A 23,794-nucleotide genomic window follows, 5' to 3' on the forward strand; every position below is an offset into this window, starting at 1 on the left:
TTGGTGCACTTTCTTTTTTGTATATGTATCTATATCCACACATATTCATAAATAAATATATATATATATATATATATATATATATATATATATATATATATATACACATACATTTTAAGTTATGAAAAAGGTAATAAAAAACCTCCACCGTTAACATATAGCCAATAAAGAATATCACTTGTGAGCACATTAACATGTCTTAGACAGGTCTGCAACTCTGCCTTTCAACCATTCAACCATTATCACCTAGCATACAGTGCTCCCACTGCGGCAAAGGATTCTGGGAAATGACATGCAAATGAGCACACAATGTGGGCTCCATGTGAATGGATATTCCAGGCAAAAGGTGACCCCGCAGCGTCATTTGATGCGAATACAAGGTTTGGGGGGGGGGGGGGGGCGCAGCTTCATAGTTTGCGCTCCCCTGCCTGCTCTAGAGAGCAGTGTTACAGGCACTGACATTTATAGTGACACAGTGGAGCTCCAGATTATATATATATATATATGTATATGTATATGTATATTTATTGTATTGTATGTCTTTATTTATATAGCACCATAAATGTACATAGCGCTTCACAGTAGTAATACATATCATATAAATAACAATTAATATAAATAACAGATCATGGGAATAAGTGCTTCAGACATACTGTAAAAGTAACATTAAGGAAGGAGTCCCTGCTCCGAGGAGCTTACAATCTAATTGGTAGGTAGGGAGAACGTACAGAGACAGTAGGAGGGAATACTAGTAAGTGCGTCTGCAGGGGGCCAAGCTTTATGTGTCATGTGTCCATGATTATCCACAATGCTATTCATATGCTTCTTTAAGCAGATGTGTTTTAAGGTGAGTCTTAAAGGTGGATATACATATATACATATATACATATATATGTATATATGTATATATGTATATGTTCTTCAGTATTAGGTGATACCTTTTTTATTGGACTAACAATTTATGTCCTATGACATAAATTGTTAGTCCAATAAAAAAGGTATCACCTAATACTGAACTCATTTATTCTGCACTATCGCAACTGGACTAACACGGCTATTTTCTGATATAGATATATGTATTTGCACACGGATGTATATAACTGAATATTTAACCCATTAAATATGTCACTGGGGTATTAATTTTTAACAATAATAATGATAACAAAATGTTGATAATTATAACAAAAATGATAATAATAATAATAATAATAAAGATGATTCTAGTGACAATAATGGTAATAACAAAGTTTATTAATAATAATGATCATAAATACAAAACAAAAAATAACAAAGATTATGATGGTATTAAATAATAATAATAATGATGAAATAACTTAGAATAATGATGATATCAATAATATTAATAATTATAATAATAATAATAGTAATGATAACAATAGTATTTATTATTATAATAATAAAAATAATAAAACAGATTATAATTGTTATAATATTGTTAATAATTATTATTATTATTATTATTATTATTAAATAATAGTGATAGTAACACTGATTATAATAATTATGCGAATAATAACAATAAGGATCATAATATTAGTAACAATACCAATAATGGTAATAACATTGATGATAATAATGTGCTGATGATCGCTTGGAACACTGTCCCGCAGCTCACAACAGCCATTACTGTCAATTAGGAATTGAACTACAACTCCCAGAATCCAACTGGTTATCTGTTGCAGCCACACAGCTGTTAGCCAATCAGCAGAGGTTTAGTAAGTGCACTGGAACGCATGTTCTGCCTTTTAGTGATCACATTCCGGCTCCACCCATGTGTTATACTGTACATACAGGACTGGAGCGGTTACAGGTAAATGCACATTTTACTCCTTTTGTAATTCGGTATGGCGTTAGATTGTAGATGGATCTTATTTGACTCTTGTTGTCATTCGGATTGTATTCAGATTGTAGGTGGGAGATGATATGTCTCTTTTGTAACTCAAGAGAGAATCCAGACTGTGTCCCTAAAACTTACTCTTTTTGTAATTGATATTGCATGCAGATTGTGGGCGGGATTTGAAATTCAGATCTATATAAAATCTGATTGTGTGCCTTTTGTCATTCAGATTGTAGGTGGGATTTGATTTCACTTCTTTGGTCATTCGTATTGCACCCGGACATGATAAAACATACTTAGAGCATTGATCCAGCGAGCAATCTGATTTATCAGATAAAACATGGGCAGATTGTTTGTTTATCATGGATAAATCTGATTCATCAGGATAAACATGTAAAGAAAAGACAGCACACGACTCATAGTGTAAAATGTAACTATATTGCAACTATAATAGAAGGTGATATGTGCACGTACAGAATAAATCAATCAAGTGTTCAGGGTACATGTTACCACTTGAATAATCAGCTGGTCCACCGCTCTGTGGATAGCCGCCGAACCAAACCCTATAGCCGGTGTTTAGGGATTTACTGTGTGACCGTTCGCTGTCTTGTATTCTTTACATGACCATTTCCTTGCTGACGAGCTATTTTGATGAGCAGCAGACTCCTATATACTTTTGAGTTTTATCTGTACTTACTTGATACCTTATCACTGATTTATTTTGTAGTAATCAAACTATCTCTTAATTTAATGTTTTCACTTGGAATGTTTATATTTAATCACATTTATCTTCACACAATTGATGCACAGTTTTTCTTTTTCTTTTTATTCATCGGGATAAAGTAGAGGCAGATTATTGATCATGGAGGAATCTGATTGATCCAGATTAAGATTTAATCCTACGTTTTTTTTATACTGTGAACCAGTTTTGCAGATACCCATACCATCGAAAGGAGTGGGGCAATTTAGACTTGAGAATGTGAAGATGGCGAGTGGACTGGGACCCCGGTCACCAGGTGAGCGTTTGTTTGTTTTTATGTAGCAATATAAATGGCCCTTTCATTAAGCTATGTGTGCTGGCCCTTCAGGCATGGAAGGGGTTAATGGTGTCCTGTGTAATTCCTAGCTGCTGAGCTTCCCATGCAGCACATGGCTCATGCAGACATTAACAAATCCACATGCTGTAGTATGTTGGTACACATGCCAGGATTTTCAATATGTTGATATAAGGTCTAATTTTCACAATGATTTTTTTTTAAATTAAACTTTCCTTGCCTCCTCTCTCTCCTTAACTTCCTCCTTTTGGCCTCCACCAATGGACCAATTCCAGCATCCACAAGGATGGTCACTATTTATACCTGGTCTTTACTAAAAACTGTTCCCTGTCTGATATATCTGTCTCCCCCCTTCCGCTCTCTGACCATCAGCTCCTATCCTTTACCACCATTCATTCCCCTCCCCTGTTCTACTCACTACTCTTGAGACCTTCACTCCATTGACCTCTTTGCTTTGATATCTACCCTAAACTCTAACCTGCCTTCCTCTGAAACTGACAAACTTGTTAACTTTTACAACGGAACCCTCTCTTCCTCTCGATCTATATGCCTCTTCTAGGGCTCCGGCAACCCCCCCCCCACACACACGCGCACACTGACTCACATGCACACACTGACTCACATGCACACACTGACTCACATGCACACACTGACTCACATGCACACACTGACTCACATGCACACACTGACTCACATGCACACACTGACTCACATGCACACACTGACTCACATGCACACACTGACTCACATGCACACACTAACTCACATGCACACACTGACTGACTCACATGCATACACTGACTCACATGCACACACTGACTGGCTCACATGCACACTGACTGGCTCACATGCACACTGACTGGCTCACATGCACACTGACTGGCTCACATGCACACTGACTGACTCACATGCACACTGACTGACTCACATACACACGGGCTGACTCACATACACACGGGCTGACTCACATACACACGGGCTGACTCACATACACACGGACTGACTCTCATACACACAGACTGACTCTCATACACACACACTGACTCTCATACACACACACTGACTCTCATACACACACACTGACTCTCATACACACACACTGACTCTCATACACACACACTGACTCTCATACACACACACTGACTCTCATACACACACACTGACTCTCATATACACACACACTGACTCTCATATACACACACACTGACTGACTCTCATACACACACTGACTGACTCTCATACACACACACTGACTCTCATACACACACACTGACTCTCATATACACACACACACTGACTGACTCTCATACACACACACTGACTGACTCTCATACACACACACTGACTGACTCTCATACACACACACACACACTGACTGACTCTCATACACACACACACACACACTGACTGACTCTCATACACACACACACACACACACTGACTGACTCTCATACACACACACACACACACACACACACACACTGACTGACTCTCATACACACACACACACACACACACACACACACACACTGACTGACTCTCATACACACACACACACACACACACACACTGACTGACTCTCATACACACACACACACACTGACTGACTCTCATACACACACACACACACACACTGACTGACTCTCATACACACACACACACACTGACTGACTCTCATACACACACACACACACACACACACTGACTGACTCTCATACACACACACACACACACACTGACTGACTCTCATACACACACACACACACTGACTGACTCTCACACACACACACACACACACACACTGACTGACTCTCATACACACACACACACACACACACTCTGACTGACTCTCATACACACACACACACACACACACACACACACACACACACACACACACTGACTCTCACACACACACACACACACACTGACTGACTCACACACACACACACACACACTGACTGACTCACACACACACACACACACACTGACTGACTCACACACACACACACACACACTGACTGACACACACACACACACACTGACTGACTCTCATACACACACACACACTGACTGACTCTCATACACACACACACACACACTGACTGACTCTCATACACACACACACACACACTGACTGACTCTCATACACACACACACACACACTGACTGACTCTCATACACACACACACACACACTGACTGACTCTCATACACACACACACACACACACACTGACTGACTCACATGCACACTGACTGACTCACATACACACGGGCTGACTCACATACACACGGGCTGACTCACATACACACGGGCTGACTCACATACACACGGACTGACTCACATACACACAGACTGACTCTCATACACACACACTGACTCTCATACACACACACTGACTCTCATACACACACACTGACTCTCATACACACACACTGACTCTCATACACACACACTGACTCTCATACACACACACTGACTCTCATACACACACACTGACTCTCATATACACACACACTGACTCTCATATACACACACACTGACTGACTCTCATACACACACTGACTGACTCTCATACACACACACTGACTCTCATACACACACACTGACTCTCATATACACACACACACTGACTGACTCTCATACACACACACTGACTGACTCTCATACACACACACTGACTGACTCTCATACACACACACACACACTGACTGACTCTCATACACACACACACACACTGACTGACTCTCATACACACACACACACACACACACACTGACTGACTCTCATACACACACACACACACACACACACACACACTGACTGACTCTCATACACACACACACACACACACACACACACTGACTGACTCTCATACACACACACACACACACACACACACTGACTGACTCTCATACACACACACACACTGACTGACTCTCATACACACACACACACACACTGACTGACTCTCATACACATACACACACACACTGACTGACTCTCATACACACACACACACACACACTGACTGACTCTCATACACACACACACACATACTGACTGACTCTCATACACACACACACACACACTGACTGACTCTCATACACACACACACACACACACTGACTGACTCTCATACACACACACACACACACACTGACTGACTCTCATACACACACACACACACTGACTGACTCTCACACACACACACACACACACACTGACTGACTCTCATACACACACACACACACACACACACACTCTGACTGACTCTCATACACACACACACACACACACACACACACACTGACTGACTCTCACACACACACACACTGACTGACTCACACACACACACACACACACACACACTGACTGACACACACACACACACACTGACTGACTCTCATACACACACACACACTGACTGACTCTCATACACACACACACACACTGACTGACTCTCATACACACACACACACACACTGACTGACTCTCATACACACACACACACACACTGACTGACTCTCATACACACACACACACACACACACACTGACTGACTCTCATACACACACACACACACACACACACACACTGACTGACTCTCATACACACACACACACACACACACACACTGACTGACTCTCATACACACACACACTGACTGACTCTCATACACACACACACACACACACACACACACACACTGACTGACTCTCATACACACACACACACACACACACACACTGACTGACTCTCATACACACACACACACTGACTCTCATACACACACACACACACTGACTGACTCTCATACACACACACACACACACACTGACTGACTCTCATACACACACACACACACACTGACTGACTCTCATACACACACACACACACACACACACTGACTGACTCTCATACACACACACACACTGACTGTCTCTCATACACACACACACACACACACTGACTGACTCTCATACACACACACTGACTGACTCTCATACACACACACACACACACACACACTGACTGACTCTCATACACACACACACACACACTGACTGACTCTCATACACACACACACACACACACACTGACTGACTCTCATACACACACACACACACACACACTGACTGACTCTCATACACACACACACACACACACACACACACACTGACTGACTCTCATACACACACACACACACACACTGACTGACTCTCATACACACACACACACTGACTGACTCTCATACACACACACACACACACACACTGACTGACTCTCATACACACACACACACACACTGACTGACTCTCATACACACACACACATACACACACACACACACACTGACTGACTCTCATACACACACACACACACACTGACTGACTCTCATACACACACACACACACACACACACACACACACTGACTGACTCTCATACACACACACACACACACACACACACACTGACTGACTCTCATACACACACACACACACACACACACACTGACTGACTCTCATATACACACACACACACACACACACACACACACACTGACTGACTCTCATATACACACACACACACACTGACTGACTCTCATACACACACACACACACACACACACACTGACTGACTCTCATACACACACACACACACTGACTGACTCTCATATACACACACACACACTGACTGACTCTCATACACACACACAGACACACACACACACACACTGACTGACTCTCATACACACACACACACACACACACACACTGACTGACTCTCATACACACACACACACACACACTGACTGACTCTCATACACACACTGATACACACACACACACTGACTGACACACATACACACAAGGAATTCACACTTAGTGCAAATAGCTAATACAGGGGATGTGTGCCGAGCACGTGCATTATAAGTCAAATTTATTTGCGTTTTGTCAATTAAATTGTATTTTGATTTTTAATTAAAACATCACCAATACAAATACAATTTCTGTGACAAAAGTCAAAGAAGTTTCACTTACTATGCGCGTGCACAGCACACACAGCTTTTTTTTTTTTTTTTGGTTAAGGAACCCTAAGTGAAATTCTGTGGAACCCCAACCTTCTCTAATAGTAACTCTGTGATCAGATGCACTGTAAATCCTTCTGCATTTGATACCATTTTCAAATGACCAGAAAATTGCAGGGAACCCTTTAGTGATGCCCGGGGAACACAAGGGTTCCTAGGAACGCTGGTTGAAAAACACTGTTCTACACTATACATTTCTCTTCTCCTGTTTTAACTCTGCTCTCTCTAAGGCCAAACAACACTACTGCTCCTCAACACTCACAAATCGGATCCACGCTGTCTTTTCTCTGTAATTGAATCCCTTCTCTCACTTCCCATCCTTCCCTCACTTCTCAAGCCTTTGCCCACTACTTTAATGGCAAGGTGGATGCTAACCACAAGTAGATTCCTTCTTTCAGTTCCCGCTCCTCTCGGCTTCTACCTAAATCTCCTCCTTCCACTCTTGACATCTTTTCTCCGGTTACAGAGTTGGACGTTTCTAAGATGATTTTCTCTTCTCCCTGTACCCCATTCCCTCTCAATCCTATCCCCTATCCCCTCACTCCTTATCAGAACTCTTGCTCCTGTCTTGGTCCCCACTCTCACCCATATCTTCAATTCTTCCCTGTCCCCTGGCACTTTCCCCTCTTCCTTTAAGCATGTGGGGGTAACACCCATTCTCAATAACAACTTGTACCCTATGTGCCTTACTAACTACCACCCTGTATCCCTCCTGCTGTTTGCTTCCAAATGTTAGAATGTCTCGTGTTCTCCCGTATGATTAACTTTCTTCATTCTGATGCCCTCCTGGACTCTTTACAATCTGGCTTTCGTACAGCTTGCTTAACAGAGACTGTGCTCACTAGAGTAGCCAATGATCTACATGAAGCTAAATCCCAAGGTCACTTTTCCCTACTAATCCTATCTCTGCTGCTTTTGATAAGTGATATTGATCACTCGCTTCTCCTTCATATTCTAAACACCCTTGGTATCCGCAACAAAGTTCTATCCTCGTTCTCATACCTCTCCCATTGCACATTCTCTGGCCCTGTTGCTAACATGTCCATCTCCTGTTGATCTGTTGGTGTACCTCAGGGCTCTGTTCTGGGACCTCTACTTTTCTCTCTACATACTATCACTGATAGATATATATCTCCACCCCGACCCTCACTTCTGCAATTCAGTCCCAAGTCTCGGACGCCTCCTGGCTATATCCTCATGGATGGTGTTCTGCTGTCTTAAACTTTAATGTGTAAAACTGAGCCCCTCCTATTTCCCATACATCTGGCCTAATACCCCACTTTTACATTACAGTAAACCGTACTACCATCCATCCTGTTGCCAAAACACGTTGGCGAACAGTAACATTTGACTCCTCCCATTCCTTCTCCATTTACATTCACGGCATGGCTAAAACTTGTCACTTCTTCCCCTGTAATATTGCTAAGATCCGCCCTTTCCTCCGTCATGCTACTGCTAAGACTAAAGCTAAGTCCACGCTGGCGCTGAGCGCGCTTGGCGTTCTTACCTCCTTCAATCTTCACCTTCCTGTACACGCTCACGCTGCGAGCCCGCGCTCATGTGAGGGGCACGTAAGCTCTCCCGAGCTTGGTGCTTGGGGAGACAAGGGAGTTTGACCCTGCTCTGACCAATGGGGAGAGAGGCAGTAAAGGGAGAGTGGTGAACGGGGGGTGGGGGGGCTGAGAGAGGTGAATGGGGGGGCTGCGAGCGGAGAGAGGTGAACGGGGGGGGGCGGAGAGGTGAACGGGGGGGCTTAGAGTGGATAGCGGTAAACGGGGGGGAGCGGAGAGCGGTGAAGGGGGTGGGGAGCGGAGAGAAAGGTGAATGGGGCGGAGAGGTGAACGGGGGGGCTGAGAGCGGAGAGAGTTGAACGGGGGAGCGGAGAGAGGTAAATGGGGGGGGCTGAGAGTGGAGAGAGGTGAATGGGGGAGCAGACAGAGGTGCGGAGAGGTAAATGGGGGGGCTTAGAGCGGTGAACGGGGTGGGGAGCGGAGGTAGGTGAACGGGGGTTTGGGGGAGAGGTGAATGGGGGGGCTGAGAGCGGAGGTAGGTGAATGGGGGGGCTGAGAGCGGAGAGGTGAACGGGGGGGGGAGGAGAGGTGAACGGGGTGGGGGGGCTGAGAGTGGATAGAGGTAAACGGGGGGGAGCGGAGAGTGGTGAAGGGGGGGACTGAGAGCGGTGAAGGGGGTGGGGAGCGGAGAGAAAGGTGAACGGGGGCGGAGAGGTGAGCAGGGGGGCTGAGAGCGGAGCAAGGTGAATGGGGGGGCGGAGAGGTGAACAGGGGGAGCGGTCAAAGGTGCGGAGAGAGGGGAACAGCGGGGGCGGAAAGAGGTGAACGGGGAGGCTGAGAGCGGAGAGAGGTGAACGGGGGAGTGGAGAGTGGTGAACGGGATGGCAGAGAGGTGAACAGGGGGCAGAGAGGTGAACGGGGGAGGCTGAGAGCGGAGAGGCGAACGGGGAGCTAAGAGCGGACAGAGGTGAACGGGGAGGGAGTGGACAGAAGTGCTGAGAGCAGTGAACGGGTGGGGAGTGGAGAGAGGTGAACGGGGGGTTGGGGGAGAGGTGAATGGGGCGGGTGGAGAGGTGAACGGGGGGGGCTGAGAGCAGAGAGAGGTGAATGGAGGGGCGGAGAGAGGTGAATGGATGGGGCGGAGAGAGGTGAATGGAGGGGGTGGAGAGTGGAGAGAGGTGTGTGTGTATATATCTATATCTTACATACTTTTTCATCAAGGCATCAAAAGCCTCGAGTAGTGTTCCCATGGCAATCTCTGCTACTCCATTTAACTAGGCTGTTTCCCATGCACACTTCAGGGGCATCATCCTGTTTTATCCTGAGCTGCTGAAATAAGATTGTATAAAACCTATTCATGTAGATTTTGGTAGGAATATAGTACACACTTTAGGAATCGGGTGGGGGGGGGTAAATCTAGAGAGGTGAAATCAGACACCCTACTGTACAATAGGCAAGAGAACCTTTAAAGTATAACAAATAAAATATGTAGGGTGGAAAGACCGTAAAATACATAATCTTTCCCATAAATTCCTCTTCAACATATTTATAGGAACCATTGTATGGATAAATTCAACATATACAATGATGACTGATAAGATAAAGACTTAAAACATTCCTAATTCTGGACATATGTTTAATAACCCTTTAGTTTAAAATATCAGCTATTAAAATATATATATTTTTTTATTAGGTGGAACCGTATCCTCAAATTGGTTAATTTTCTTTGTTCACTGTGTATGTCTTTAAACAGATTGTGTCTCTGGGAGTGAACATCCGCAGTGGGAGTTTAAGAATCCAGTTAAGTCTTCAGACACGGGAAAAGAAGAGAGGAATTCTCCATATTGCAATGAGACGGGTGACTGCGGAGTTAAAGCCGAACAGGGAGACACGTGTGGACTACCCGCTCCTTGTTTAAGACTACATTCAACCACCCAGGAGTATAACCCAGAAGGGGCGTATGATCTTAATAGTAATAAAGATAAGATCATTGTTGCAAGGCATCAGGCTGCGCAGGAGGAATATGAGAAGTTCAGTGGATGTAACTGGGGTGAATCGGATCGGGAAGTTCCCGACGGAGAGGGGAAAGCGTTTGCGTGCGCAGAGTGCGGGAAACGCTTTACCTACAGATCACTCCTTGTTATACACCAGAGAACACACACAGGGGAGAGGTTGTATTCATGTGATGATTGCGGCAAAAGGTTTCTCACCAGCTCTCATCTTCTTAGACACCAGGTAACTCATACAGGGGAGAAGCCGTACACCTGCACACAGTGCCAGAAAGGCTTTGCCAGTAGCTACAACCTTGCAGTCCATGAAAAAACCCACACAGGGGAGAAGGTTTACACTTGCTCAGTGTGTGGGAAAACCTTTATTGGCAGCAACTCTCTGACGGTTCATAAGCGAACTCACACGGGAGAAAAGCCGTACGCATGCGCGGAGTGTGGAAAATCCTTCACCATCAGCTCCTCCCTGGTCCTACATCAAAGAAGTCACACGGGGGAGAAACCATATTCGTGCACAGAATGCGGGAAGAGGTTTTCATGCAGCTCCAACCTTCTTGTGCACCACAGAACCCACACAGGTGACCGTCCGTATTCCTGTAACGAGTGTGGCATGCGCTTCGCCCGTAGCGCGCACCTCTGCCGACACCAGCGGACTCACGCAAAGAGCCGTCTGTTCATATGTTCGGAGTGTGGCAAAAGTTTCCCAAGCACTACCAGTCTCACACGCCATGAGAGGTTCCATGCAGGATCGCAACACACAGGAAGGGATGGGGTTTAGGGACGTTTTGCAGGACACCAGAGTGCAGCATTGGTGAAGATTTGCTCCGCTGCGGTTTTTTATCCTCCAATATACCTCATGGGACTGAGTGAGGCGGATGTAGACGGAGGACTGAGGGGCAGCGGGGTGCAAAGGGGAAAGGATTTTATTGGCTATTTTCTGTATCCAATCATATTTGCTGTTCCCTATGAACTTGAACTTGTCGTTGAAATAAACCCCTTTTAAACAAAAAAATATTAACCCCTTTCATTTTGCGTGTGTTTTAATGCTGAAAATATACATTTTTGACTGTGCAGAGAGAATTAACGGTACAAAAGAGTATTGATTAGGGAGAAAGCTGACTGATCAGATACAACATAGGCAGAGTATTGGTCAGGGAGAGCCGATTGCCTATATATGAGTTATCTTCTGAAACAATACTGTTGAAATTGACATACTGTTGAAATGGACTGAGGCGGTCTCTGGAGATGAATTATTAGCAGTATTCACAATCCATTTTGTCTGACTTGTCATGTCTCGTAATCATTTCTTCATGCTGTGTTCCTGATTAATTTTTGTGAGAAAGAATGTGCTTGTTGCAAGTATGAGTTTTGTTCGCAGTAGACCCTCAAGGCCAGGCCTATGGCTCAATGCTCAGTAGTACCAATTCTTCTTCAGTTATACAGAATAATGAGATAAAATGTATCTTACTATACTTTGTTGTTGTACTGAGCTGATCTAACCCAGTTTTTAATTATTTTAGTGACCCTTAAGATGATAGGTTTAGAATAGGGAATAGTCATTATATTCTGCCTAGTAACCCATGTTAGACATAAAATAAGTGTATATAAAGCCTGCTTGGGACCTCCCCTTGCAGAGTGTCTAATTTGACTTTTGTGTATGATCATACTCTATGCTGTAAGGCAATAAACTACTCATTATCTAAGAACTCGTGTTTGCTTCTATCTATGTGAATTTGCAAACAACGACAATACTCTTTCTGATTATAAAATGTATGAAAATTATTGATTAGAGAGCGTATTGATCAGTATAAAGTATAAGCAAACTATTGATCACGGAGTGCAGATTTATCAGGATAATGTATAGGCAGTGCATAAATCAGTGAGGTATCAGTATAGGCAGAGTATGTATAATTCTATTTATACAGTGTACACCAGGTCTCTACAACTGGTGGGCCAAATGCGGCCTGCAAAGTGACTTGAGATAGCCCTTGAAATGTCTGCTTCCAATTTTTTATTGTAGTTGCCCAGTTGGGTAAATGTAATTTTGTTCACACTAAAACTTTGTGTGTGTGAGTTAGTACTGATGTTAAAATTATTATATAATTTCAAGGTATCTAACTGTGTCCTAAATTATATTACGATACTCTTGTTACCCTTCTACTCCTAATTTCTTTTTTTTTTTTTTTTTAATCCAGCCCCTTTGGGAAACTGGTTGAAGAGCCCTGGTGTATGCAGTTATTTACAAAGTTCCAAAACATAAAATAAAGCGACTAGCAGGAAGCCCATAGTAACATAAGGCAACTAATGAGACTGCAACGGAGAGCTTACAATCGAAATGGTATATTGGCAGATTTACGGGCATTGTAGGTGTGCAAGTAAGGAAGGTCAAGTGGATCGAGAGTATTGATCAGGGAGCAATCTGATTAATCAGGATAAAATATAGACAGAATATTGATCTGGGAGAGAGTTGATTTGCCAAGACCATTGATATCATCATGCAAATTTTAAGTCATTTAAATATTTTTACATAATGCTCCAATATATAGTATCTGATAAGTACACAAATTACTTAGAGTAGGTTTCCCCTATGGGATTGTGGGAATAAAATTAGTTCCACAAACATAGTGTATCCCCAAGATTAACTTGATTTCTTGATTTTCACACCTGAATATTAATACCCAATTTGTGTTTGATCTTGGGAGAGAATCCAGAACCCTTCCTGTCCTGTAGTGGTGTTCTCACATTCATCTGTAACTGTTCTGCAACCAACTGACACTCTTGTGACCTCGTCTAGTAAAATCACAATTATTGCACATGCAAGGAGTATAAAAGTCGCAAGAAAGCCCTCCCAGTAATTGGTCATGGTACCAGTGTCTTTCATTTTAGAAGAATCCCTTGGTCGTACACACAAGTTGTGATCATCCTTCTTCTTTTTTTTTTTTTTTTTTTTTTTTAAACCTCGCGGGTGAAATCAATTATCTGCTACTTTTCACTGTGGAGTTCTATTGCCTTTTTCTCTGACCAAATGTAGTCACAGAACACTGACTTATAAAAGTGACACTGCTAAGGTGTAAAGAATTGATAACATGCAGAAATTATTTTAATTCCTGTTCGTCTGTAATGGTAATATACTATATTTTGTGTAACCTTTTTTAAAATCTTGTCTCTGAGGGTTTTTTTTAGCCATCTTTTAAGTGAATACATGGCACCTTACAATAACACTGAAACCCTGCCTAAATTCATTCCGTCACCACGTGTCATCCAAGAATTGCCAGCTGGTTACAATGCTGTTGTCCTCTTGCCTTCTTGAGGACTGAATATTTCCCCAATTGTTTGAGCATACTGGCCCAAAAGTTCATTCTTTCTCTACTAGTGCAAGGAAATTTAACTTTGCCTGGGTTAGTTGCCATACGGCAAATACAATTTAACATTTATGTGGCTATATCATAACTCTCATATTTTGTGCACATTGAAGAGATTTATTATTGCTGGAGTATGGTTTCCATCCCTCCTTTTAATGACATCATTACAGCTAAAGAAAAGGCTATCAATTTAGCTCTACTAATTTAAATACATTATTATATTACATGACAGCACTGACTTTAAAGTAAGGAAAGTCTGGTTCAAATTCTAGACTAAGAAATCCAGACCTTATAGTAGGACTTTTTGCTGGAGGCAGAGAGATAAGTTTTGTAGCGTACCCTACCCTACCCTTTTCTTCAAAAGCCACGTTTCAGTATTTGAATACTCGAGTCACTTACAATTTGTAGATAAGGTGAAATTAGGAGAAGTGCAAAACTCCACCTAACTGGTGCTACAGGTATGACACCACGAATTCCGATCTCAATAAATATTCCGAGACAATAATGTCATGATAGCAGTAATCAGCAATGCCCAATAAAGTCCTGCTCACCATCTAGCCCCATAATAAACCGGCAGGGGATCAGCGTCTCTGGGGTCTCGGCGGTCAGCGTGCCCGTAGGAACACGGACGTCAACCCGACAGCATGGGCTGCTGAAGCAAATGTAATAAAGCACTCGTGATCAAACGGCAGCATCTCTGAGATCTCGGCATTCAGCGTGCTTCAGTCCTGTTGTGGATGTAGAGAGAAGGTAAGAAGAAGGTACCTTGAGAAAGCGCTCTGTGAAGCGTGAAACGTTGGTAGGGCTCTCCATTGCCCTGTTTTTCCATGACCAATAAATAATCTTTTTATGAGATACGCACCCTCCTTTCTACTTTTTTGATACCTACAGCAGTGCTCTTCCAGTTTTTCTCCTTCTCTACTAGCCTGCCCCTTGGAGGGAAGCGCACCTGGGGACCCCTCACTTTTGGATCGCATGGACTGTGCAGCACTCAGAGCGAGTCAATCACTTGCTACATGTTTTCCTGTTCAGGACTTTATTTAGATAATTGGTACGCTATAGGGTGTTATTATGCTCAATCTTCCTGGTGTTATTGTTAACAACAGCGTCACTTATTAGTGAGCTTACCATCCGGGACTGCAACCCAGTATCTGTCTTCTATCAAGTTTATGTTTAGGGGTCCCCCCTACAAATATCTGGTTATTCATTCATTCATTTATCCTACTGTTGGGGTCTTTAGCATAACGCAGTCACATGGTCTATTTCTGCTGTGATCAGTCTTCTTCTTACCTTCTCTCTACAATTAGTAGATAACATTGTTCTTTTTGCCACAAGTGGATATGCTGGATATTACGCACAGAGACGGGGGGAAAAATGAATTGGTTTGAAAGCAAACACAAGGCTTGAGGCCTTCATCCAGCAATGGATTGACCAAGGCTGCAGATGATATATGGATATAGTCTCATCTCTATATCCAAAGCAGATTTTTTAGGTTTGATAAATGTAGATTAGATTCTTTTTTTTCTCTCCAGATGGATGACATCCCCTGATCCTCCGTATAGGAAAGGTCCTCTAGTAAAGTTTGAAAATCAAGGAAAGAAAACAACCCTAGTGTAAAACCTTTTACCTTTTACAAATGTAAGTGAATAAATCGCCTGGGGACGCATATAGGTCGCCTGAGCTTGCTTCAGGTAGAGCTGCATGTGTCTGTGTTCTTCCTGCAACTCCACTGCGAACTCCCACAGCTCCACGATTGTAACTCAGGGATCCTTATGCTGTTATCAGGGATCATTGGTAGGGTGACCATTCGTACCGGTTTTTGTGTCCTGTCCCGGTTTTAAGTCGTCCCGGTTTTTGTCCAGGTTTTTGTCCCTGGTCCCGGTATTGCGGGGCAGCGGCGGTGAGATTGCGGCGGCCGGTAAGTATTTTCTATGTACAATGTGTGTGTGTGTGTGTGTGAATGCTGCCGGGGGGGACTGAATGAAGGAGAATGCCGGGGGCGGGACTTAGAATGCCGCCGGGCAGCAGGGGATTGGATGGAGGATGCGGGGCGGGGATTTGAATACCGGGCCGCAGGGGATTGGCTTAAGGTAAGAGGATGCGGGGGCAGGACTTTGCCAAAAAAAGCAGTCGCAGGGGCGACCGTCTGTCTGCCCGCTCTCCCCGGCTCTCCCTTCCCCCCCCCTCCCCCCCGGCACTCCAGCCCCTTCGGCCCTTCCCCGGCTCTCCCTCCCCCCAGCACTCCGGCCCTCGGTCACCGGTTCTCCCTTCGGTCCCGGAACTCCCCCTGGTCCCCGGCACTCCGGCCCTCCCCCTCGGTCCTCCTTCCGGTCCCGGCACTCCGGCCCTCCCCCCCCCCCCCCCCTGGTCCCCGGCTCTCCGGCCCTCCCCCCCCCCCGGTCCCCGGCTCCCCCCCCCCCCTCCGGTCCCGGCACTCCCCCCGGTCCCTGGCTGTCCCTCCGGACTGGCACCCCAGCCGCTCGCTAGCAGTGCGGCACCTCCGGTGCCTACTGTTAGTGAGCGCGTGCCAGAGCTTGCCGCCTCCTACCTGAACCCGCCTCCGCAGCCACCTCCGCCGAACCCCAGCCGCCTGAGGTAGGCATATGGGGGAGATGCAAGGGGGGAGACACATGGGAGATAGAGGGGGAGGGGGAGACACATGGGAGACAGGGGGGGGAGGGGAAGACACATGGGAGATAGGTGGGGGGAGATACACATGGGAGATGCAGGGGGGGGGAGATGCAGGGGAGGGGAGACACATGGGAGATGCAGGGGGGGGGACATGGGAGATGCAGGGGGGGACACATGGGAAATGCAGGGGAGGGGGACACATGGGAGATGCAGGGGAGGGGGACACATGGGAGATGCAGGGGAGGGGGACACATGGGAGATGCAGGGGAGGGGGACACATGGAAGATGCAGGGGAGGGGGACACATGGGAGATGCAGGGGAGGGGGGGAGAGAGATGGGAGATGCAAGGGGGGGAGAGAGATGGGAGATGCTGGGCGGGAGAGAGAGAGATGGGAGATGCTGGGGGGGTGGGTATATGGGGATGATGATGATGATTTTACCTGTGCGGCCCAGTTTTTTTAAAATATGTATGGGGGGTGGGGGTCTTTAAAAATGTATTGGGACGGCGAGGGTCTTTTTAATATGTGTTGGCGGGGCAGGTATTTTTATTATGTATTGCAGGGTTTTTGGTATGTATTTTGTGGGGTGATTGTGTGAGCAGAGTGTGGTAATTGATGTAAGGTAGGGGCAAGTGAGAGGGGGAGTAAGACACAGGGGAGATAAATACATGCGAGGCGGGAGGGGGGGAAAGTGAGTGAGACGGAGGGGAGATAAATATATACGAGGCGGGAGGGGGGAGAGTGAGTGAGACGGAGGGGAGATAAATACATGCGAGGCGGGAGGGGGGAGAGTGAGTGAGACAGAGGGGAGATAAATACATGCGAGGCGGGAGGGGGGGAAAGTGAGTGAGACGAAGGGGAGATAAATACATGCGAGGCGGGAGGGGGGGAGAGTGAGTGAGACAGAGGGGAGATAAATACATGCGAGGCGGGAGGGGGGGAGAGTGAGTGAGACGGAGGGGAGATAAATACATGCGAGGCGGGAGGGGGGGAAAGTGAGTGAGACGGAGGGGAGATAAATACATGCGAGGCGGGAGGGGGGGAGAGTGAGTGAGACGGAGGGGAGATAAATACATGCGAGGCGGGAGGGGGGGAGAGTGAGTGAGACGGAGGGGAGATAAATACATGCGAGACGGGAGGGGGGAGAGTGAGTGAGACGGAGGGGAGATAAATACATGCGAGGCGGGAGGGGGGGAGAGTGAGTGAGACGGAGGGGAGATAAATACATGCGAGGCGGGAGGGGGGAGAGTGAGTGAGACGGAGGGGAGATAAATACATGCGAGGCGGGAGGGGGGGAAAGTGAGTGAGACGAAGGGGAGATAAATACATGCGAGGTGGGAGGGGGGAGAGTGAGTGAGACGGAGGGGAGATAAATACATGCGAGGCGGGAGGGGGGGAAAGTGAGTGAGACGGAGGGGAGATAAATACATGCGAGGCGGGAGGGGGGGAGAGTGAGTGAGACGGAGGGGAGATAAATACATGCGAGGCGGGAGGGGGGAGAGTGAGTGAGACGGAGGGGAGATAAATACATGCGAGGCGGGAGGGGGGGAGAGTGAGTGAGACGGAGGGGAGATAAATACATGTGAGGTGGGAGTGGGGGAAAGTGCGTGAGACGGAGGGGAGATAAATACATGCAAGGCGGGAGGGGGGGAGAGTGAGTGAGACGGAGGGGAGATAAATACATGCAAGGCGGGAGGGGGGGAAAGTGAGTGAGACGGAGGGGAGATAAATACATGCGAGGCGGGAGGGGGGGAGAGTGAGTGAGACGGAGGGGAGATAAATACATGCGAGGCGGGAGGGGGGGAGAGTGAGTGAGACGGAGGGGAGATAAATACATGCGAGGCGGGAGGGCGGGAGAGTGAGTGAGACGGAGGGGAGAGAGAAATTCATGGGTACAGGGTGGGAAATGGAGGTGGCACATGAGGTGTGAAATTAACCTATGGCCGCGCTTATAGTGCGCGCGACAGATGATGTCACCCGTCGCCGCTAGCGAAAGTTGTAATTCGCTTTCCAGCGACGTCGCGGGCGACCAGGTCTTTGATTGGTTTAGAGGCTGTTACATGTGGCGACAGCCTCTGAAAAATCAAATTTGGCTTCAGAAATTTGTGCCGCCAGCGTCGCGTCGCGCTTACTATAAGCGCACGCAATGGCGGCAATACATTTGTTTTGCTGCGACGTCGCGTCACCGGCACTATAAGCGCAGCCTAAGGCCGCGCTTATAGTGCTGACGTCATGCTGTGGTCACTGGAAAAATCAAACTGAAGTGACTTCCAGCGATTTCCAAGTTGACATGACAACGGGATGCATTATGGTGACGAGGCATCACTTGATGCCACATTGTCATGGCAACATGTCACCGCCTGACGTTGGTGTCTCGTTGTCATGGCAACAGGGGGCGTGACATTCATTGTTTTATTAATAATTTTTTTAAGTGTCCCGGTTTTTCATTTAAAAAATCTGGTCACCCTAATCATTGGTACTGTCCAGTATGCAGTCCCTCCAGCCACCCTTGCCCACGCTAGATCACAGACTGACACTGAAACTAAAAAATGTTGCATGGGAACGTAGTTAAAGGTAATGTACCAGTTTAAAAAAAATATAAAGACGCCATAGAAAGCAACAACGGGAAAAAGGCTAAAAAATAAACAGCTGTTAGGTCAACCAAGGCAAGGAGAGATGTTCCAGTGTTCAGTTTGATGGCACATTTGATGGCCTTAGTATCATACCCCCTGTCAATAAATCTGGTGCCCATATCTCTGAGCGCATCAGGTAGTTTGCTGGGGTTATTTGTAATTGGTGCTACCCTGTCAACTTGGGGAAATGTTTGACCTTCCTGGCTTAGATGTAGGGTGGAAACTGGAGGATAGTATGGGTATTGCGGTTGATCATGTCTTGGTCTTGTGTATCTAGACTTCGAGAATGCGTACAGTCCATGGTCACCTGCATTATATTTTCAAGAAAAGTAAAGTGGTTGACAAAGTCTTCCAAGGTATCTACATCGCCATGATATATACGCATCTTTTTTATATGCATCATCTATATACCTTCAGTACGACCGAGTTTGGAGTATATAGGATGTTTGAGATTGTTGTCTTGTAGCGGTGCATGAAGAAGTTGACATAGGACGGTAACATATTGGATTCCGTTGCAGTACCAGTTTGTTGTAGGTAGTAGTTGTGAAATTTTAACGTAATTCCGGGCTCATACAAATTCAACTAGTAGTAATTCAATAGGAGGGTGATCATAGATAGGGTTGCTAGTGACCACATCCTGAATAGCTTGTATACCACGATGGACAATGGTGATGGTAACAGAGCACTGCCCAAAAGCATCCAAAATTGGAAAAAATGATGAAAGTGCGTACTCCATAAAAAATAATTATTTATTGGTCATAGGACAAACAAATAGCAGAGGTGCCGCCCACCAATGTGTTTCGTGCCAAAAAGTGCTTTCTCAAGGTATGATTCACATATGTATACCACGATGGTAAGGTATGCAGGTAGAGAGTTAATGCTCATAGTAACAAGAAAACTCCTTTTTGTAAAGAAACAATGTTGATCTTGCATAGAAAGTCTGTGTCTTTGAAGTGGCCATACAAGTTAGTGACGCACGGCTGTAAATCATAGTCCATAATTTGTTACAGATCGACTGATGGAACATCTGGCTGAGCTTATTGGACAGCGAAAAGGTATTATACAGTAAAGTGATTTGGGGATTTTGGGCAACAGATACAAAACTGGACCTTAAAGGTGTTGCATTATAGGTTGCAATTCCTAAACGTTTCATACGATATTTTTGTTCAGCCCCTTGAATTAAAGCTGAAAGTCTGCACTTCTATTGCATCTCGGTTGTTTCATTTCAAATCCATTGTGGTGGTGTACAGAGCCAAAATTATGAAAATTGTGTCAGTGTCCAATTATTTCCGGACCTAACTGTATATGTAAACACAAAATCCCAGCAAGCTCAAAACCCCAAAACCCACCACATCGTATATATATATATATATATATATATATATATGTGTGTGTGTGTGTGTATGCTTGCGTACGTGCGTGTCAAAAGGAGTGCTACTGAGCGTGGCCATATGTATACAACAAAAGACAGATGCCCAATGCTACATCCAATGTGACAAAATACATACAGTAGTAAAATACTTCAATGTTCTCATGAGTAAGGGTCATTTAGTTAAACCCTTTGGCCAAAGCGTTGTAAGCCTGCAGCCACGTCACGGCGTGACCAGTATGACCAGTAAGCAGGTCCTAGTACTACCTGTGAACATTCTCATTTACCTCTGCTGGGGAGGGAGAATGACCACAGTGGGCCTGTCCACACAGGAACATGGAAAACACAGGAACCCTGGGAGGAGGGGCCACTAACCTCCAAACAACCGATAACAGTTGAAAATTCAAATGAAAAAACACACAATCCCAGCAAGCTCAAAGCCACCACATTAAGTATATATATATATATATGTATTTGTCTATATATTATTCTTATTATATATTATACTAGATATCTCACTGCAATAAATTGAAATGTACGGGATCTGGGACTGTACGCATATAATAATGTGTGGGATTGAGCTGGCCGTAAAGGGTTAATATAATGAGAATCTCAGCTAACAAGCTTTGTTAATCAAATCAGGTGCAGGGAAGAAGTCAGCGGGACATTCAAATGAGGGTAATAGGAACAGCTAATGACATCCCGTTAAAAAAATTCCATTCTGCAGAAAGAATTACACTATATACAGTATGTATAAACTTCTTTTAATTTCCAGAATTAACATCCAATCTGCCAGGTAATAGGGTAACTTAATTTTAAGAGGGTGATGTTACTAAAGTTTATGGAGTATGATTTGTGTAAGATGGTGATCCTATTAAAGGTTATTATTATTATTATTAATAATTATTATTCTATTAAAGTTTTGTAGAGCTTGAGAAAGGGCCAAAATGGCATGAAACATTGTCTCCTACAGGCAGGGTTGCCACCTTCTGCTGAAGACCAACCTGGAGATAACATTTTTTAATTTAGCGCTTATCTTCTTTGGTGGTGTCCCCCAGCATCCTTCGGAACTCCTCCCGGCAACTACCCCTACAAGCTGTCAATATGGCCACACAGTGTCAAATGGTGCTGCGTTGCCATAACAGCCTGGCGTCTAGTTGCCATGACAACGGGACGCCTTATGGCGCAGAGGCATCATGTCATGGCAACGCCGCGTGATTTCATGACGTGTCTCGTTGTCATGGCAACGCGGCCATATTGACAGGAGTTGAAGGAGAAGATGCCGGGAGGACAACGGGAGACGCCGCCGCCACCTGGGGGTTTACTGGATAAACCCGTAGCCTGGAGATACATGGTCAAAACCCGTAGTCTTCGGGCCAAACCCGGAGTGGTGGCAACCCTGTCTACAGGATATGCATACTGCCCTCTGTGGTTCTGCTTTTGTAGTCTTGATGTTTTACTTTTTTATTATTGTTTTCATGACATTTAGATTTTTTTTACATTTAATATGGTTCGGATGGAGGGGGGAGAGAGGGATGGAGGGGGGACAGAGGGATGGAGGGGGGAGAGAGGGATGGAGGGGGAGAGAGGGATGGAGGGTGGAGATGGATAGGGGGATGGGGAGGGGAGGGGAGAGGGAAGGGGGGAGGAGAGAGGGAGGGGGGAGATGTGAGAGGGATGGAGAAATGGAGGGGAAGAGGAGGTAGAGGGAAGGGAGGAGGTAGAGGGAAGAGAGGAGGTGGGAGGGGGTAAAGGGAGGGAGGGAGAGTTAGCTCTACACCATCGCTGTTATAGTGAATCTTTACAAAGAGTCAGTTAGCCAGGATAGTGCCTTGGGCCCAGGGATCGCAAGGGGAATGCAACTAATGCAATTAGAAGGGAAAGCAACAAAAAACACATGGCACTTTCCTGGTGAGGACTAGTCTGGGGAGAGCAGAAGGGTCCTGGCTTTGAAAAGAGGGCACGTAGCTTGTAAATCCAGTGGTGCAGCATCATGGGAGGTTTAACACGCAGCAACCGATTAGGGTTCCCAAAAATACTGGACACAATGGTGAAAAATGCAACGTGCTCAACACACACCTCTCAGCTTCATGCTGTTTACTCCTCTCCTTGGCCCCACCCCCAGGCACCTGAGACGTCGTCCTGATTGGCTGGTGCAGGGTAATGCAGCGAATCAGGATTGAGGAAGCTGCCCAGCCCAATAGCAGCAGCCCTTCTCTGGGAAATACCACGGCCTGTCAAGCCGGTCAGGAGAGGTAATATCAGACACATACAC

At 45.5% G+C, this 23,794-nt stretch overlaps 1 protein-coding gene across 1 annotated transcript; it reads left to right on the top strand.

Annotated features, from left to right (window-relative positions):
* The first annotated feature begins 1,750 nt into the window (after nucleotides 1-1,750).
* On the top strand, nucleotides 1,751-13,225 carry LOC142499405 (uncharacterized). The gene is made up of 3 exons (XM_075608729.1): nucleotides 1,751-1,831; nucleotides 2,785-2,874; nucleotides 11,273-13,225. The coding sequence occupies exons 2-3, from the start codon at nucleotides 2,844-2,846 to the stop codon at nucleotides 12,301-12,303; spliced, it is 1,062 nt and encodes a 353-aa protein (XP_075464844.1). The 5' UTR covers nucleotides 1,751-1,831; nucleotides 2,785-2,843; the 3' UTR covers nucleotides 12,304-13,225.
* Nucleotides 13,226-23,794: the final 10,569 nt, after the last annotated feature.

The sequence above is a fragment of the Ascaphus truei genome, chromosome 7 (genome assembly GCF_040206685.1).
Source record: "Ascaphus truei isolate aAscTru1 chromosome 7, aAscTru1.hap1, whole genome shotgun sequence".
NCBI lineage: Eukaryota > Metazoa > Chordata > Amphibia > Anura > Ascaphidae > Ascaphus > Ascaphus truei.

What these genes read in the sequence shown, in the direction of transcription:
- LOC142499405 (XM_075608729.1), top strand. Translation starts at nt 2,844, where the DNA reads ATGGCGAGTGGACTGGGACCCCGGTCACCAG. An exon ending in ACTGGGACCCCGGTCACCAG is followed by an intron (nt 2,875 to 11,272) that starts GTGAGCGTTTGT and finishes GTCTTTAAACAG; the next exon opens with ATTGTGTCTCTGGGAGTGAA.